Source organism: Pogoniulus pusillus, chromosome 12, assembly GCF_015220805.1.
Source record: "Pogoniulus pusillus isolate bPogPus1 chromosome 12, bPogPus1.pri, whole genome shotgun sequence".
Lineage (NCBI taxonomy): Eukaryota > Metazoa > Chordata > Aves > Piciformes > Lybiidae > Pogoniulus > Pogoniulus pusillus.
This window is the reverse complement of record NC_087275.1, coordinates 7,812,922-7,826,695: the sequence shown is the minus strand read 5'-3', so window position 1 is coordinate 7,826,695 and position 13,774 is coordinate 7,812,922. Positions and strand designations below refer to the sequence as shown.

General features: G+C 42.7%; 1 protein-coding gene across 1 annotated transcript in view; it reads right to left on the bottom strand.

The window, feature by feature from the left end:
• The window catches only part of ROBO1 (roundabout guidance receptor 1), an 861,053-nt gene that overhangs the window by 321,241 nt on the left and 526,038 nt on the right, over positions 1-13,774 (bottom strand). The window contains exon 4 of the mRNA XM_064152293.1: positions 7,348-7,674. Coding sequence (XP_064008363.1) covers positions 7,348-7,674 — 327 coding nt within the window. The remainder of the gene's footprint in view (positions 1-7,347; positions 7,675-13,774) is intronic.

Here is a 13,774-nt window from a genome sequence, read left to right as displayed (position 1 = left end):
ACACACACACGAAAAAGGCCAATTCCCTTGCTCTAAATACATCTTTAAAAAGTCTCTATGACATGGCAGACAGTGATGGGGGAAAAAAAAAATAACAAAAAATTGGGTGCAAAGTATTAGCTGCCATATCTTGATTTCACCAAATAAAACCATCGACCTTCCGTGAAACTGGAAACAGGCCACGTGTGGATTGCCTGCATGATGGTTGTGTTCTGTTCCCAAAGAAGATGAACATAGTACATTGGCAGATGACACCAAGCTAGAAGAAGGGGTGGATCTGTTGGAAGCTAGGAGAGACCTGCAGAGGGACCTTGCCAGGCTGGATGGGTGGGCAGAGGCCAATGGGATGAGATGTAACAAGGCCAAGTGCAGGCTTCTGCACTTTGGCCACAACCCCCCGAAGCAGCGCTACAGGCTGAGAACAGAGTGGCTGGAGAGCAGCCAGGAAGAAAGGGACCTGGGGGTACTGATAGATAGTAGCTGAAGATGAGGCAGCAGTGTGCCCAGGTGGCCAAGAGAGCCAATGGCATCCTGGCCTGCATCAGGAACAGTGTGGCCAATAGGATGAGTGAGGTTATTCTGCCCCTGTACTCAACACTGGTCAGGCCACACCTTGAGTACTGTGTCCAGTTCTGGGCCCCTCAATTCAAGAGAGATGTTGAGGTGCTGGAAGGTGTCCAGAGAAGGGCAACAAAGCTGGTGAGGGGCCTGGAACACAAACCCTATGAGAAGAGGCTGAGGGGGCTGGGGTTGTTTAGCCTGGAGAAGAGGAGGCTCAGGGGCAACCTCATTGCTGTCTATAACTACCTGAAGGGACATTGTAGACAGGTGGGGTTGGTGTCTTCTGCCAGGCAAGAAGCAACAGAACAAGGGGACACAGTCTCAAGTTGTGCCAGGGAAGATCTAGGCTGGATGTTAGGAGGAAGTTGTTGGCAGAGAGAGAGATTGGCATTGGAATGGGTTGCCCAGGGAGGTGGAGGAGTCACCGTCCCTGGAGGTGTTCAAGAAAAGCCTGGATGAGGCACTTAGTGCCATGGTCTGGTTGACTGGCTAAGGCTGGGTGCTAGGTTGGACTGAATGATCTTGGAGGTATCTTCCAACCTGGTTGAGTCTGTGGAGCCTCAACACATTGCCTTCACATGTCAGGAAAGTCCAATTTGAAGACCATCTAAAATTATAGTTTATTTCTACCCAGCAGAGGAAATAACTTGAGCAATTTCTTTTCTCATTTTAAAACTCCTGCAACTGACTGCAAACAGAGAGGAAAGTAATATACATAAACTTGTAAAAGTAGCTATAAAGACTGTTCTTGATTTCCTTGAGTAGCAATAATTACATTATAAAAAAGTAGCACATTTGCAGGTAATTTTTGCCTCTTTGCAAATTAAGTTTCTCCCAAATGATGTGTGATGGTTTGAGTGTTACCTGCCCCTGCCCACTTCAGAAATCACCCTGACTAGACTCAGACAGCTCTGGAAATTGAATGAAGCTTATATTTACAGCTAGCACAATATACAAGCAGATATTTACAGTATATACAGAAATATACAAGGTAAAAGGGAATACAGAAACACAACTCCCCTCCCAGAAACCTGAGTCCCCAGGAGGGACTCCCAACTGCCCTTCACCTTCCCCCTACCCCTCTCAACCTTCCCCAGTCCCAAGGAAAGAATGGAGGTTCACCCAGGGGGTTAGGAAGCAAAGTGGGTTAGGAAAGGAAAAACAAAGGAGGGTGAGGTTAGAGAGAGATGCAGCTCAGAGCTCCCCAGCAGAAGCAGCAGTAAGTGCTTTATCTATGTTTTGATTCTTATTCTTATACATCTCAGCAAGCCAATGAGTGAGATAGACATCACCACTGTTTTCCTTTCACAGCCTGTAATCTGCTTCTTCTCACCAAAACATTCTAGCTAGCTTCAAACTAGCACATGATGTTGTATTTGTGGTAAAATATGCTTCAGAGGTAGTTTCTAGTAGTTCAGGCTTGCTATGCAGCTGGAACACAAGCCTGATTCTTTCAGTGGAAGGTAAATGTACCACTGATAAAGGGCAGAATTTAAGATGCTTTAGCACAAGCACTAATGTTAACAACTTCTGGATCTCAAGCAACTTTCGTTAGTGTTATTGATTTGTGGTACAGCTTCACTAAGTTGGTTGTTTGGGGTTTTTTGGGGGGGTCTTGTTTGTTTGTTTTTTATATCTATGTAGGAACTTAATGAAAGCCTTGTAAAATTGGCATTTGTCTTTTTAATACATGTATGTAAGTACCCAAATGAAATCACTTAGTTATCAGCAAAACAATAACAGCACATATAATAATTTGGGAGTTTGTGTTCACTGACTGCAGCTTGTCTTAAAACACTGATGCTGCATGATGACAGGCAGGAAGACAAGTTGGCTAATGCAGCCTGACACCATACAGACTGAATATACAATGAAACCTTGGATCTGATGGTGAAAATATCTGAAGTACCAGCCAACTGAAAACAAATGTATCACAGTATCATCAGGGTTGGAAGACACCTCACAGAGCATCAAGTCCAACCCTTTACCACAGAGCTCAAGGCTAGACCATGGCACCAAGTGCCACGTCCAATCCTGCCTTGAACAGCTCCAGGGATGGCGACTCCACCACCTCCCTGGGCAGCCCATTCCAGTGTCCAATGACTCTCTCAGTGAAGAACTTTCTCCTCACCTCCAGCCTAAATCTCCCCTGGCACAGCCTGAGGCCGTGTCCTCTCATTCTGGCGCTGGCCACCTGAGAGAAGAGAGCAACCTCCTCCTGGCTAAAACCACCCCTCAGGTAGTTGTAGACAGCAATAAGGTCTCCCCTGAGCCTCCTCTTCTCCAGGCTAACCAATCCCAGCTCCCTCAGCCTCTCCTCATAGGGCTGTGCTCAAGGCCTCTCCCCAGCCTCGTCGCCCTTCTCTAGACACGCTCAAGCATCTCAATGTCCCTCCTAAACTGGGGGGCCCAGAACTGAACACAGCACTCAAGGTGTGGTCTAACCAGTGCAGAGCACAGGGGCAGAATGACCTCCCTGCTCCTGCTGACCACACCAACTTTTATACACAGCACCTTATCTAGTGTAAAATATCCTGTTATGGAGGTTAGAGTTACACACCTGTGTATGTATTCTGTAAATACCTTTTCAGAAAGCACTACTGTTGAGAAGCAAATCCACAAACCCATTAAAAACACAAGTCTGATAAAAGCTACCCTAGAACTTTCATGACGAAAGCAAAACAAGCTTCTCTCAGAAAAGAACGTGATTTGAAATAAAGATTCACAAAGCCACTGGCCAGCAAACATAACCAACTCCATTTGCATTTGATTTTTCTCAGCATCCTCAAAAAGTGTGTGTCGTTGTCACTCTTGACATGGGTAGGTTTCTACACCACACAAGACACCCACGAGATCCATGGATACAATTTTCCTCAAAAAGGAGTGACTGCAGGGAAAAAACAATTAAAAAAAATAAACACTGAACTAAATTACCACATACCAATAGCCAGATTTGGTCTTGATCAGGTGCATCCCTTCAACAGACAGTGCTGAGACATTCAAGCATATGAAGCAGCTGCACCCTTTTCCCAGTCTGCTAATCAGTATCTTCCACTTTAACAAAACTGCTTCTACTTCCCTACTGTGAAAAAATTACTTCTGTTCCCCAGCTCTTTAATATGTGATAGACAAAACCTCCAGCCCTTACTCTGATGATGTACGTGGTTCCTTTTGTGCTACCACCTGTAAAAGCTGACATTTGTAGAGAGAACTACCCGGTTTTGTTTTGATCCAATTCCATTTGCACTCTTTAAGGCCTTTAGCCACTGAAGAAAGTGTCCCTGGTTGGCAGTACTACAAATCCAGTTACATTCCTTCAAAACAAAACAGAGGGAAATAGACTTGTGGCTGCCCAAGTCTGAAGGATGAATACAGACTATTAGCCCATTGCACATCCTCTCTGGAATGCCCTACTGAAACCTCATTCTACTGCAAATGAAGTTTGAATGTGTAAACTGAGTTTTCATTGCAGAAATGTTGTGGGAATAAAGATGAAACGAGTCAACTGGAAAAAAAAAAATCCTCCAATTAAACAGGAGTTACATCTCTTTTGTTTAATTGATTTGTAATTCAGCTTTCAACTGAACTCCTCATTGATGCAGATTTAGATCCTTCCCATTTATGAAGATCTTACATATCTAAAACCACACAGAAAATGTTATGCAATATTAAGTTACAAAGCTCTCTTGCACGGGGCCATGTAGCATAAAATATTTTACTAGTCTCCAAAGAGTATGAGAGATTTTAGTTCTTGAATCATCAAGGGGCTAGCCATTTGATCACGGAAAGTTACAGTCTCTGTAACACAGTCAAACAGGATACAGTCAGTGGGGATTCAAGTACTTATTCATAGACTGAAGAAAGGTAACAACTCTCCACCAGCCTAAAGGATCATCTTTTTTTAATGCTAATTTATGGACAGAGATGGGTCATGGTTTAAAGGAAATAAATGCCAAAACTGCAGGTAACACAGATCAAAAAATTATGTATAAATAATACTATGGAGAAGATACAACAAATGACCCGTGTTATGACTAGACATATGGGACCTTCAAACATCTTGGAAGGGCCACAAAGGGCAGAAACTGAGCAAGAGACTTCCTCAATTCAATTTGATGACAATTGAATCATAGAATCAGCCAGGTTAGAAGAGACCTCTAAGATCATCCAGGCCAACCTAGCACCCAGCCCTAGCCAATCAACTAGACCACAGCACTGCCTCTCTCCCAGTCTTTTCTTGAACACCTCCAAGGACAGCAACTCCACCACCTCCCTGGGCAGCCCATTCCAATGGCAAATCACTCTCTCTGAAGAATTTCCTCCTAACATCCAGCCTATGCCTTCCCTGGCACAACTTGAGACTGTGTCCCAATGTTGTGATAAATTCCCTATCACATCATGAAACAAACGGGCAGACAAGAGCAGCTTCCTCCAATAAGGGCCAGGAGCCATAGTGCAAAACAGCCTTCTGCTTCCTACACTTTACCCACATTTTTCAGTTAAAATTACATCATCCCAACACATAACTAAATGGATACTCCAAAAAGGCAGCTTTACTCCATAAACACACAAAAAAATAACTATAACACAGAGATTTCTAAAGCAGTGATTGTATATTACTAAATATATACCAATATAAATGCTGTGGTGCTCAAAAGAGAGGTGCTGAGAGGCTAATCAAAACAATTTGCTGATTTGCAGAAATCCAACTGTGAATATAGTTATAGTTTATAATGACAACAGCATTAGAGCTATAATACAAAGTTTTCTAATGTAATGCAAATTTATTCCACCACCCTCCAACTCTTCCCTTGTTCCTCACCTACTTCTGTGCTATTTAAAGTGTTTTGGTGCTTTTGCACTGTCAGTATCTTTTATGTAAAGATCATGACCCTTTGTGTTATTATTCTTTTTCTATAATATCCTGGTACACAATTAAAAGTGTATACCATTACACACAAAAATCTTATTTCCAAATATAAATTATGATTCCCCCCCCCCCCCCTCCTTTATACCATTTTTGGTGTTTATTTTCTGACACCAGGCCTTGATATGAGGGTCATTTTGAGCTGAATTAACAGTTTAATGCTATTTCTAGCATTACATTAGGTGGTGTACACTTTAAGTTCTTTAAGAAGAAAAGTTTTTTGTCTTGCACATTGGCAGAGGCCATCAATATCAACATCTTGTATTTCACACACTGTCAGTTAGACTCACTACCATAATCACACAAAGAAAACTTGAGACAGGAGTGGCAAACACATTTAGCACCTGCATGCTGGCTGAATTAATGTACACTATAGTTGACCAAGCCCTGAGGTCTGTCCTCATTGGAAGGTTTTGATGATAACTCGTGGAAGACACAGAAACACTGCATACATTTCAAACATGACTTCAAGGAACATTACAAACCAAAAGAATGTGAAATAAGCACAACTGTGGAGGCTGCTTTGCTGCATGGACAAATATTAAAACTCTTTCATAACCAACAAGCAATGCTGTAAACAACAACAATTAGATACAACTCAAAATCTCTTAAACATTAACACCCACTCAACATTACACCTACAAAATATTGGGTATTTAAGAGGAATCATTCAGACTACTGAAACAAGTTATGCATTCACTGAATAAGAATACTTCAGCAAACCAAACATTGATTGCTTTTAGCATTAACGAGGAAGCAACACGATCACAGATATAAATCACGTGCATTTACTTTATTATATGGGAAGATCCAGATTCTTTGGGTATAAGAATTAAGAAAGTCTTTGCTATTGTCTGTGAATGCAAACGAGATTCAGCCAAGTGCTCAAGTAAATGCACAAATGCAGAGTCTCTTTCCTTTATCTTCCAAAAGAGTTATGAAAACCTAGCCCTTTTTCTGACATTTTACACCAGTGGTAGCATTTAAATTATCTGAAAATTTGGAGCCTTATCAGAGCCAGTTAACAACATGAATTGTTTAGCCAACAGAGATCAGTGTTTCCAGAGAACTGGAACAGTTCTACGCTACTTCTTTAACATGACACCAGATTAATTGCTACAGATTAGAGAAGAAGCCTTTAAAAGCAACTCTTGAATTTCTAGGTTTCCTCTCATATCAGTATCCCCAAGTGGATATTTTTGGGCCTACACTTGCTCCACCACATGAAAGGTTAAAATGCTTTCATGTACATTCTCTTCCTCTAAAATACCTAGCTTCTAAAGGGTATACAGGAAGAGATAAGCACTACAAAGTGATATAAACATACTTAACCGCTCCTTCTGTTGGCCAAATACTCGGAACTACAGAGATAACTCATGGACCACTCCTTATCATAGAGAAAAAAGAAAATAACCAAACAAACCAGCAAAACAAACAAACACAAACCACACCAAAAAATCCCTCATTTCCAAATTTGCCATTACTTTTCCTAGTGTTTCTTTGTGCAACAACTCCAAACACACCCTATTAGATCAAATCCTGACTGTTCTTCCCGCTATCATACATGGCCTTTTGCATGGTTATCTGGAGGAAAGCTGAAAAGAAGCATACAAAAGTCTAACAAACATTAAGTAATCGTAATTGCAGGGAAGCATAAAAGTAGTGAAAAGACACAAAAATGTTTGCATTTGTTCATGATATGTTTTCCATTTTCCAATCTCTGTATTAACAATAATTAACTATATAACTTCTCTGCTGCTTTTTAGTCAGAGGCAGCTCACAGGTGGATTTTTTTTTAACCTTCAAAGTATCTCAAAGCAAGTGGCTGTTACATAAGAGCAAAAAAAAGATGTACTTACTTGCCACCTCCAACGATGCATTGTGACTTACAGCTTCCCCAAGGTAATTCCTTGCCACACAGACATAGACTCCTTCATCTGGCCGACTCTTGCGCCCATGGACTATGCGTAAGAAAAATAAAGATCCGCTGGGCAGCAGCATGCGGTGGGAGCGGGGATCATCCTTGTCCGTTTCCACTCTTTCCCCTCCCTTGTACCACTCGATGGTGGGGGTTGGCCTTCCTTCTGCTTTACAGTTTAAAGTTGCTGGTTCTCCTTTGGAAACAATTAGATCAGAAGGATGTTCGACAATCCGAGGTGGGAAATCTTCCTGACGAAGACGGGAGCCTGCAAAACAGAAACACAGAGTTCTGTTAGGAGGTTGTTGCCAGGTACAGTCACTGTGTTTTGCAGTGAAACTACTTAACCATTCCCCCCATAAGAAAACCCAAAACTTTAATTAACTTCATTGCGTGCAAGGTTCTCCCAAGTAAATGCATTCAAATACATTTTAACAGATGACCTACTTAATGAACTGAATTGATTTATAGAATCAGCCAGGTTAGAAGAGACCTCCAAGATCATCCAGGCCAACCTAGCACCCAACCTTAGCCAATCAACTAGACCATGGCACTAAGTGCCTCAGCCAGGTTTTTCTTGAACACCTCCAGGGACAGAAATCTATATAAATTTATACATGCACCTATGCATATGTGTAGAATCATAACAAGTAGGTCCTACAGAGACTTTACAGACATCAGATCATCTCTGCCAGCCTAACTTGATACTGTTCCCATTCATAAGGCAAAGTCACAGTCAACCTCATCTCACCTTTTGGAGAGCACATTAATTCACAGAGTACCTGCAGAGTATGTCTAACAAGTCCAGCACCCACAAAGTTGCTTTATTTCACTATTAGCTCTTTTTAGTCACTCTCTATAAGCAGTACCATAGAGGTCTAAATGCATGGAGTGCCTGCACACTACATACACCTCAAATCATGGAAAACCAGAACAACTTTTCTCTAGTCTAGATCTCTGATGTAATATGAAAAACAATGGCCACAAGCAAATAAGATACTCTTAGAGAAAAGCATTCAGTTTCTGATTCAAATGGCAGGCTCCTAACTGTTCATTCTTGCAGGCAACCAGCAACAGAATAAGAGGATACAGTCCCAAGCTCTGCTGGGGGAGTATAGGCTGGATGTTAGGAGGAAGTTCTTGACAGAGAGAGTGACTGGCACTGGAATGGCCTGCCCAGGGAGGTGGTGGAGTCACCATCCCTGGAGGTGCTCAAGAAAAGCCTGGCTGAGGCACTTAGTGCCATGGTCTGGTTGACTGGCTAGGGCTGGGTGCTAGTTTGGACCTCATGATCTTGGAGGTCTCTTCCAACCTGGCTGATTCTATGATTCAATTTCAAATTACTAACTTTTTGATAAACAACTTCTCCACGGATAAATTCACACTCATGAGTCACTAATTCCTGACGATTAAAATTTTATATATCAGATTTCTTTACTAATGTTAATAACATGGGGTTTGAACAGCTGTGAAGCATCACAAAGAAACACAGAATGTATTCACTGCTGGTTAACAGACCACAAACTGGTATGGAATCAAGGCAGGGAGACAAGGAGAGGGGAATCCCAGAGAGAGCTCCAGTTTCAACATATGCTAAATATGTGGCTGTGTATAAATGTGCTCGTTTGAAGCAGGCTAGAATGTTTTGGTGAGAAGAACTAGATTACAGGCTGTAAAAGGAAAACAAGGATGATGTCTACTTCACTCATAGGCTTACTGAGATGTATAAAAAATTAAGTCAAAACATAGCTAACACACTCAGCACCACTCTCTCTTGGGCTGCTGGCTGAGCTGCATCTCTCTAACCTCACCCTCCTTTTTTTTTTCCTTTCCTAATCCACTTTGCTTCCTAACCTCCTGGCTGAACCTCCATTCTTCCTTGGGACTGGGGTAAGGTTGAAAGGGGTAGGGGGAAGGTGTAGGGGTGGTTGGGGGCCCCTCCTGGGGACTCAGGTTTCTGGGAGGGCTGTTGTGTTTCTGTATTACCTTTTACCTTGTCTATTTCTGTCTATAACTGTATATACTGTAAATATCTGCTTGTTTATTGTGCTAAACTGTAAATAATAATCTTCATTCCTATTTCCAGAGCTGGCTGAGTTTAGTCTGGGTGATTTTCTGAAGTGTGGGGGGGTCAGGGAACACCCAAACCATCACAATAAAACATATGCATTTCATATACATACACATGCACATGTAAAATAGAAACATTGTAAAAGGTAGAATTCTCACGTGAAGTTTATTTCACATTCCCTTTACCCTGAGATAATCAATGTGAATTAAATGTAATACTAATTAGCTGGCTCTAACCACACATTCACAACTCTCTGCATTGAAATGTGTTTACATTCTGTGTGAAGGTGAAGACAACAGTTTTAGAGGTGCATTGCTCTTTACTAAACACAATGTAACTCAAACAACAGAAAACCTATTCTTTAGCTGTTTAAGGGAAGAGAAGAGTAGTAATGTATTTAGGACTAAACATATTTAGGATCCTGTGACTATAATCCTAAATAATAAAAATATCTTTCTATCATTTAGCTCTTTTGCCATTTTTGTTTGGACATTCACAATACTTTAAGATTTTGGTGTACCTAAAGCTAAAAAGGAATTATATTTCTATCAGAAACAACTGCCTAAGACATGAAAACTGAAGCAAGAGCAGATTGAATAGAAGTCAGGGAGCTTTCACTGCCTACACAGCACTTTACAGCCCACATCTGCACATAGCAGATTTTGAGCTGTACCTCCTAGAGATAAGTCACAGCCCAAACCCAGAAAGAGAAGAGATAGAAGCACAAAAAAGGAAAAATGTGCCAGTCAGCACTGGTCTTTTGCAGTAACTAAAGCAGCCACTAATGTAGTTGTGTTTTCCTGGAGAGCACACCTCAGTCATTCCAAATTACAGCTGTGTCTACTCAACCTTAACTTTTACAGCTTTTGTGACAAGTCCCTCATGCCATAATGCTGTTCTCACAATCAGGAGGACTTATTTTAGATCTCTCTTTCCAAGGTAAATGCCACGGCAAGGTAACTCTGCTCAGGTGAGACCTAACCTGGAGTACTGCATCCAGCTCTGGAGCCCTTAGTAAAGAAAGGACATGGACCTGATGGAGCAGGTCCAGAGGAAGGCCACAAAAATGTTAAGGGGATGGAGCCTGAGGACAGGCTGAGGGAGCTGGGGTTGTTCAGCCTGGCAACAAGAAGGCTCCAGAGACACCTACCTCAACACAAGAGAGAACTTCTTTACTATAAGGGTCACAGAGCATTGGAACAAGCACCTCAGAAAGGCTGTGGAGTCGCCTTCTCTGGAGACTTCCAAGGCCACCTGGATGCATTCCTGTGACCTGAGCTAGATTGTATGGTCCTGCTCTGGCAGTGGGGTTGGACTCAATGATTTCTTTGGGTCCCTTCCAACCCCTGACATCCTAATAGCAGCCTTCCAGTACCTGAAGGGGTCACACAAGAAGGATGGAGAGACACTGTTTACAAGGGCCTGTAGTGATGAGAGGCAATGGCTTCAAACTAGAGAAAAACAGGTTTAGATTGGACATTAGGAACATGTTATTTACCATCAGGGTAGTGCAACGCTGGAACAGATTGCCTGGGGAGGTGGCTGGGGCCCCATCCCTGGAGATAATCAAGCTGAGGCTTGACAAGACCCTAGGCAAACTTATCTAATTCAGGATGTCCCTGCTTAACTGTAGAGGTCCCTTCCAGCTCAGACCATTCTATGATACCACATCTGTATTTTCATAGGTAGCACTCACCAAGTCACACACAATACAGCACAAACCTCCTACTGTTTCTGTCAGTCAGACCCAGACCACAAATAAATGAAATACTATGTTCAGACTTACTCCATGCATGCTTTCCATACTGATACTGACACTGACTGTACACTGGCTCCAAGTACTGTACAGAATGGATGTTTAAAGCCTGACCTCTACATTGTCTTGAAAATTGAGACTCAACACTCAGGAAACTTCAGGAAAGCTCATACAGTTTTAAAAATTTCTCTGCTGGGTAACATTAGAGCAGTCAAAATGACAAACATTAAACTGGTTTGGTTGCTTGGTATTTCTCTCTTATCTTAGCATTTCATAAAGTAACATTTCTCTAGGGGAAAACCAAAGATAAATCTATAAAAGATTGCTTAAAGCAGAAAGGGACAGAAGTTGAGCGAGTAGTTGACTGGTACATAGCCAGCATTAACCATAAATTTAGCAACAACTACCTGAGGGGTGTGATGGCCTTGACAACCAATTAGAATCTTTCTACATATCTACACTGCTTTTGTTTCTTCTTTTCTATTTTTTTCTGTAGCCTAGTTATTTAAGCTGCATTTACATTTTATTGAGAAGCAGCTTCAATTATCACCATAAATCTTGTAGTGGGTATAAGCCTTTCAATTTTCCTGTCAAAAAATCTTCCAAAGGGGATATCTGGTTAAGAATAACAACCACCACCAAAATAAGGTGGCAGAACACACTGGATCTAGCACTCAGCATATAGCCAGAGTTGTGTTTTCTTTCCTCCAAAGATGACAGGGATGACTTAACAGGAACTAACCAACTTGTGCTCCCTGCTTTTATTGCAATTCAAGTCTTCCATAAAAATACACCAGGATGCCACCAATTTGTGGATATCATAAGAGAGCCAGTGGCAACCTGGCCTGCATCAGGAATGGTGTGGTCAGCAGGAGCAGGGAGGTCATTCTGCCCCTGTTCTCTGCACTGGTTAGACCACACCTTGAGTACTGTGTTCAGTTCTGGGCCCTCAGTTTAGGAGGGACACTGAGATGCTTGAGTGTGTCCAGAGAAGGGCAACGAGGCTACGGAGAGGCCTTGAGCACAGCCCTATGAGGAGAGGCTGAGGGAGCTGGGATTGTTTAGCCTGGAGAAGAAGAGGCTCAGGGAAGACCTTATTGCTGTCTACAACTACCTGAGGGGAGGTTGTGGCCAGAAGGAGGTTGCTCTCTTCTCTCGGGTGGCCAGTACCAGAATGAGAGGACACAGCCTCAAGCTATGCCAGGGGAAATTTAGGCTGGAGGAGAGGAGAAAGTTCTTCCCTGAGAGAGTCATTGGACACTGGAATGGGCTGCCCGGGGAGGTGGTGGAGTCGCCGTCCCTGGAGCTGTTCAAGGCAGGATTGGACATGGCACTTAGTGCCATGGTCTAGCCTTGAGCTCTGTGGTAAAGGGTTGGACTTGATGATCTGTGAGGTCTCTTCCAACCTTGATGATACTGTGATATCAATTATTTAATGCAACTATTTAAAAGAACAATTATGTGAAGCTGTTTCCAGTCTTTTGAACTGTGCCACAAGTATTTTTAGAAGAATAGAAACACTGAAATTAACAGAGGTGAATGTTTGAAGATGAATGCTAAGCCTCACAAAGGCAAGATTTGCCTTTACTTCCACCTAAAAACTTCCTGTTGGTAGCATATACAAACACACTTTGCTCAAAAATAGCTAGAAATCTCTTTAAGTAGGAAAGTTGCTGTCATCAGGGGTACAGACACTGTGCTGTTCTCCTTAGGCGGAAAGCAAAAACATTACATGCTACTGAGCAAAGTGCCTTAAATCTGAAGTGCGCAGTCTATATCAGCTAAAAATCAAGTGCCTATCTACAGCTGATCTAAACTTAGCTTAGAAGGATATGGAGCACTTGATTTTCCAAGATCTATATATTTAAACCATCATTTACCCTGTGTCTGTTATAAAAGTGCTGCATGACAGAATGTGCCAAAAAGCCAGTGTCTTCTTGGCACCATTTCCTTTCCATTTCACAAGTAGGGCATTTAACACCTATTTGTAAAGCCCAAGATCTCTGCTCTTCACAGTATCACAGTATCATCAGGGTTGGAAGAGACCTCACAGATCATCAAGTCCAACCCTTTACCACAGAGCTCAAGGCTAGACCATGGCACCAAGTGCCACGTCCAATCCTGCCTTGAACAGATCCAGGGACGGCGACTCCACCGCCTCCCCGGGCAGCCCATTCCAGTGTCCAATGACTCTCTCAGTGAAGAACTTTCTCCTCACCTCCAGCCTAAATCTCCCCTGGTGTAGCTTGAGGCTGTGTCCTCTTGTTCTGGTGCTGGCCACCTGAGAGAAGAGAGCAACCTCCTCCTGGCCACAACCTCCCCTCAGGTAGTTGTAGACAGCAATAAGGTCACCCCTGAGCCTCCTCTTCTCCAGGCTAACCAATCCCAGCTCCCTCAGCCTCTCCTTGTAGGGCTGTGCTCAAGGCCTCTCACCAGCCTCGTCGCCCTTCTCTGGACACGCTCAAGCATCTCAATGTCCCTCCTAAACTGGGGGCCCAGAACTGAACACAGTACTCAAGGTGTGGTCTAACCAGTGCAGAG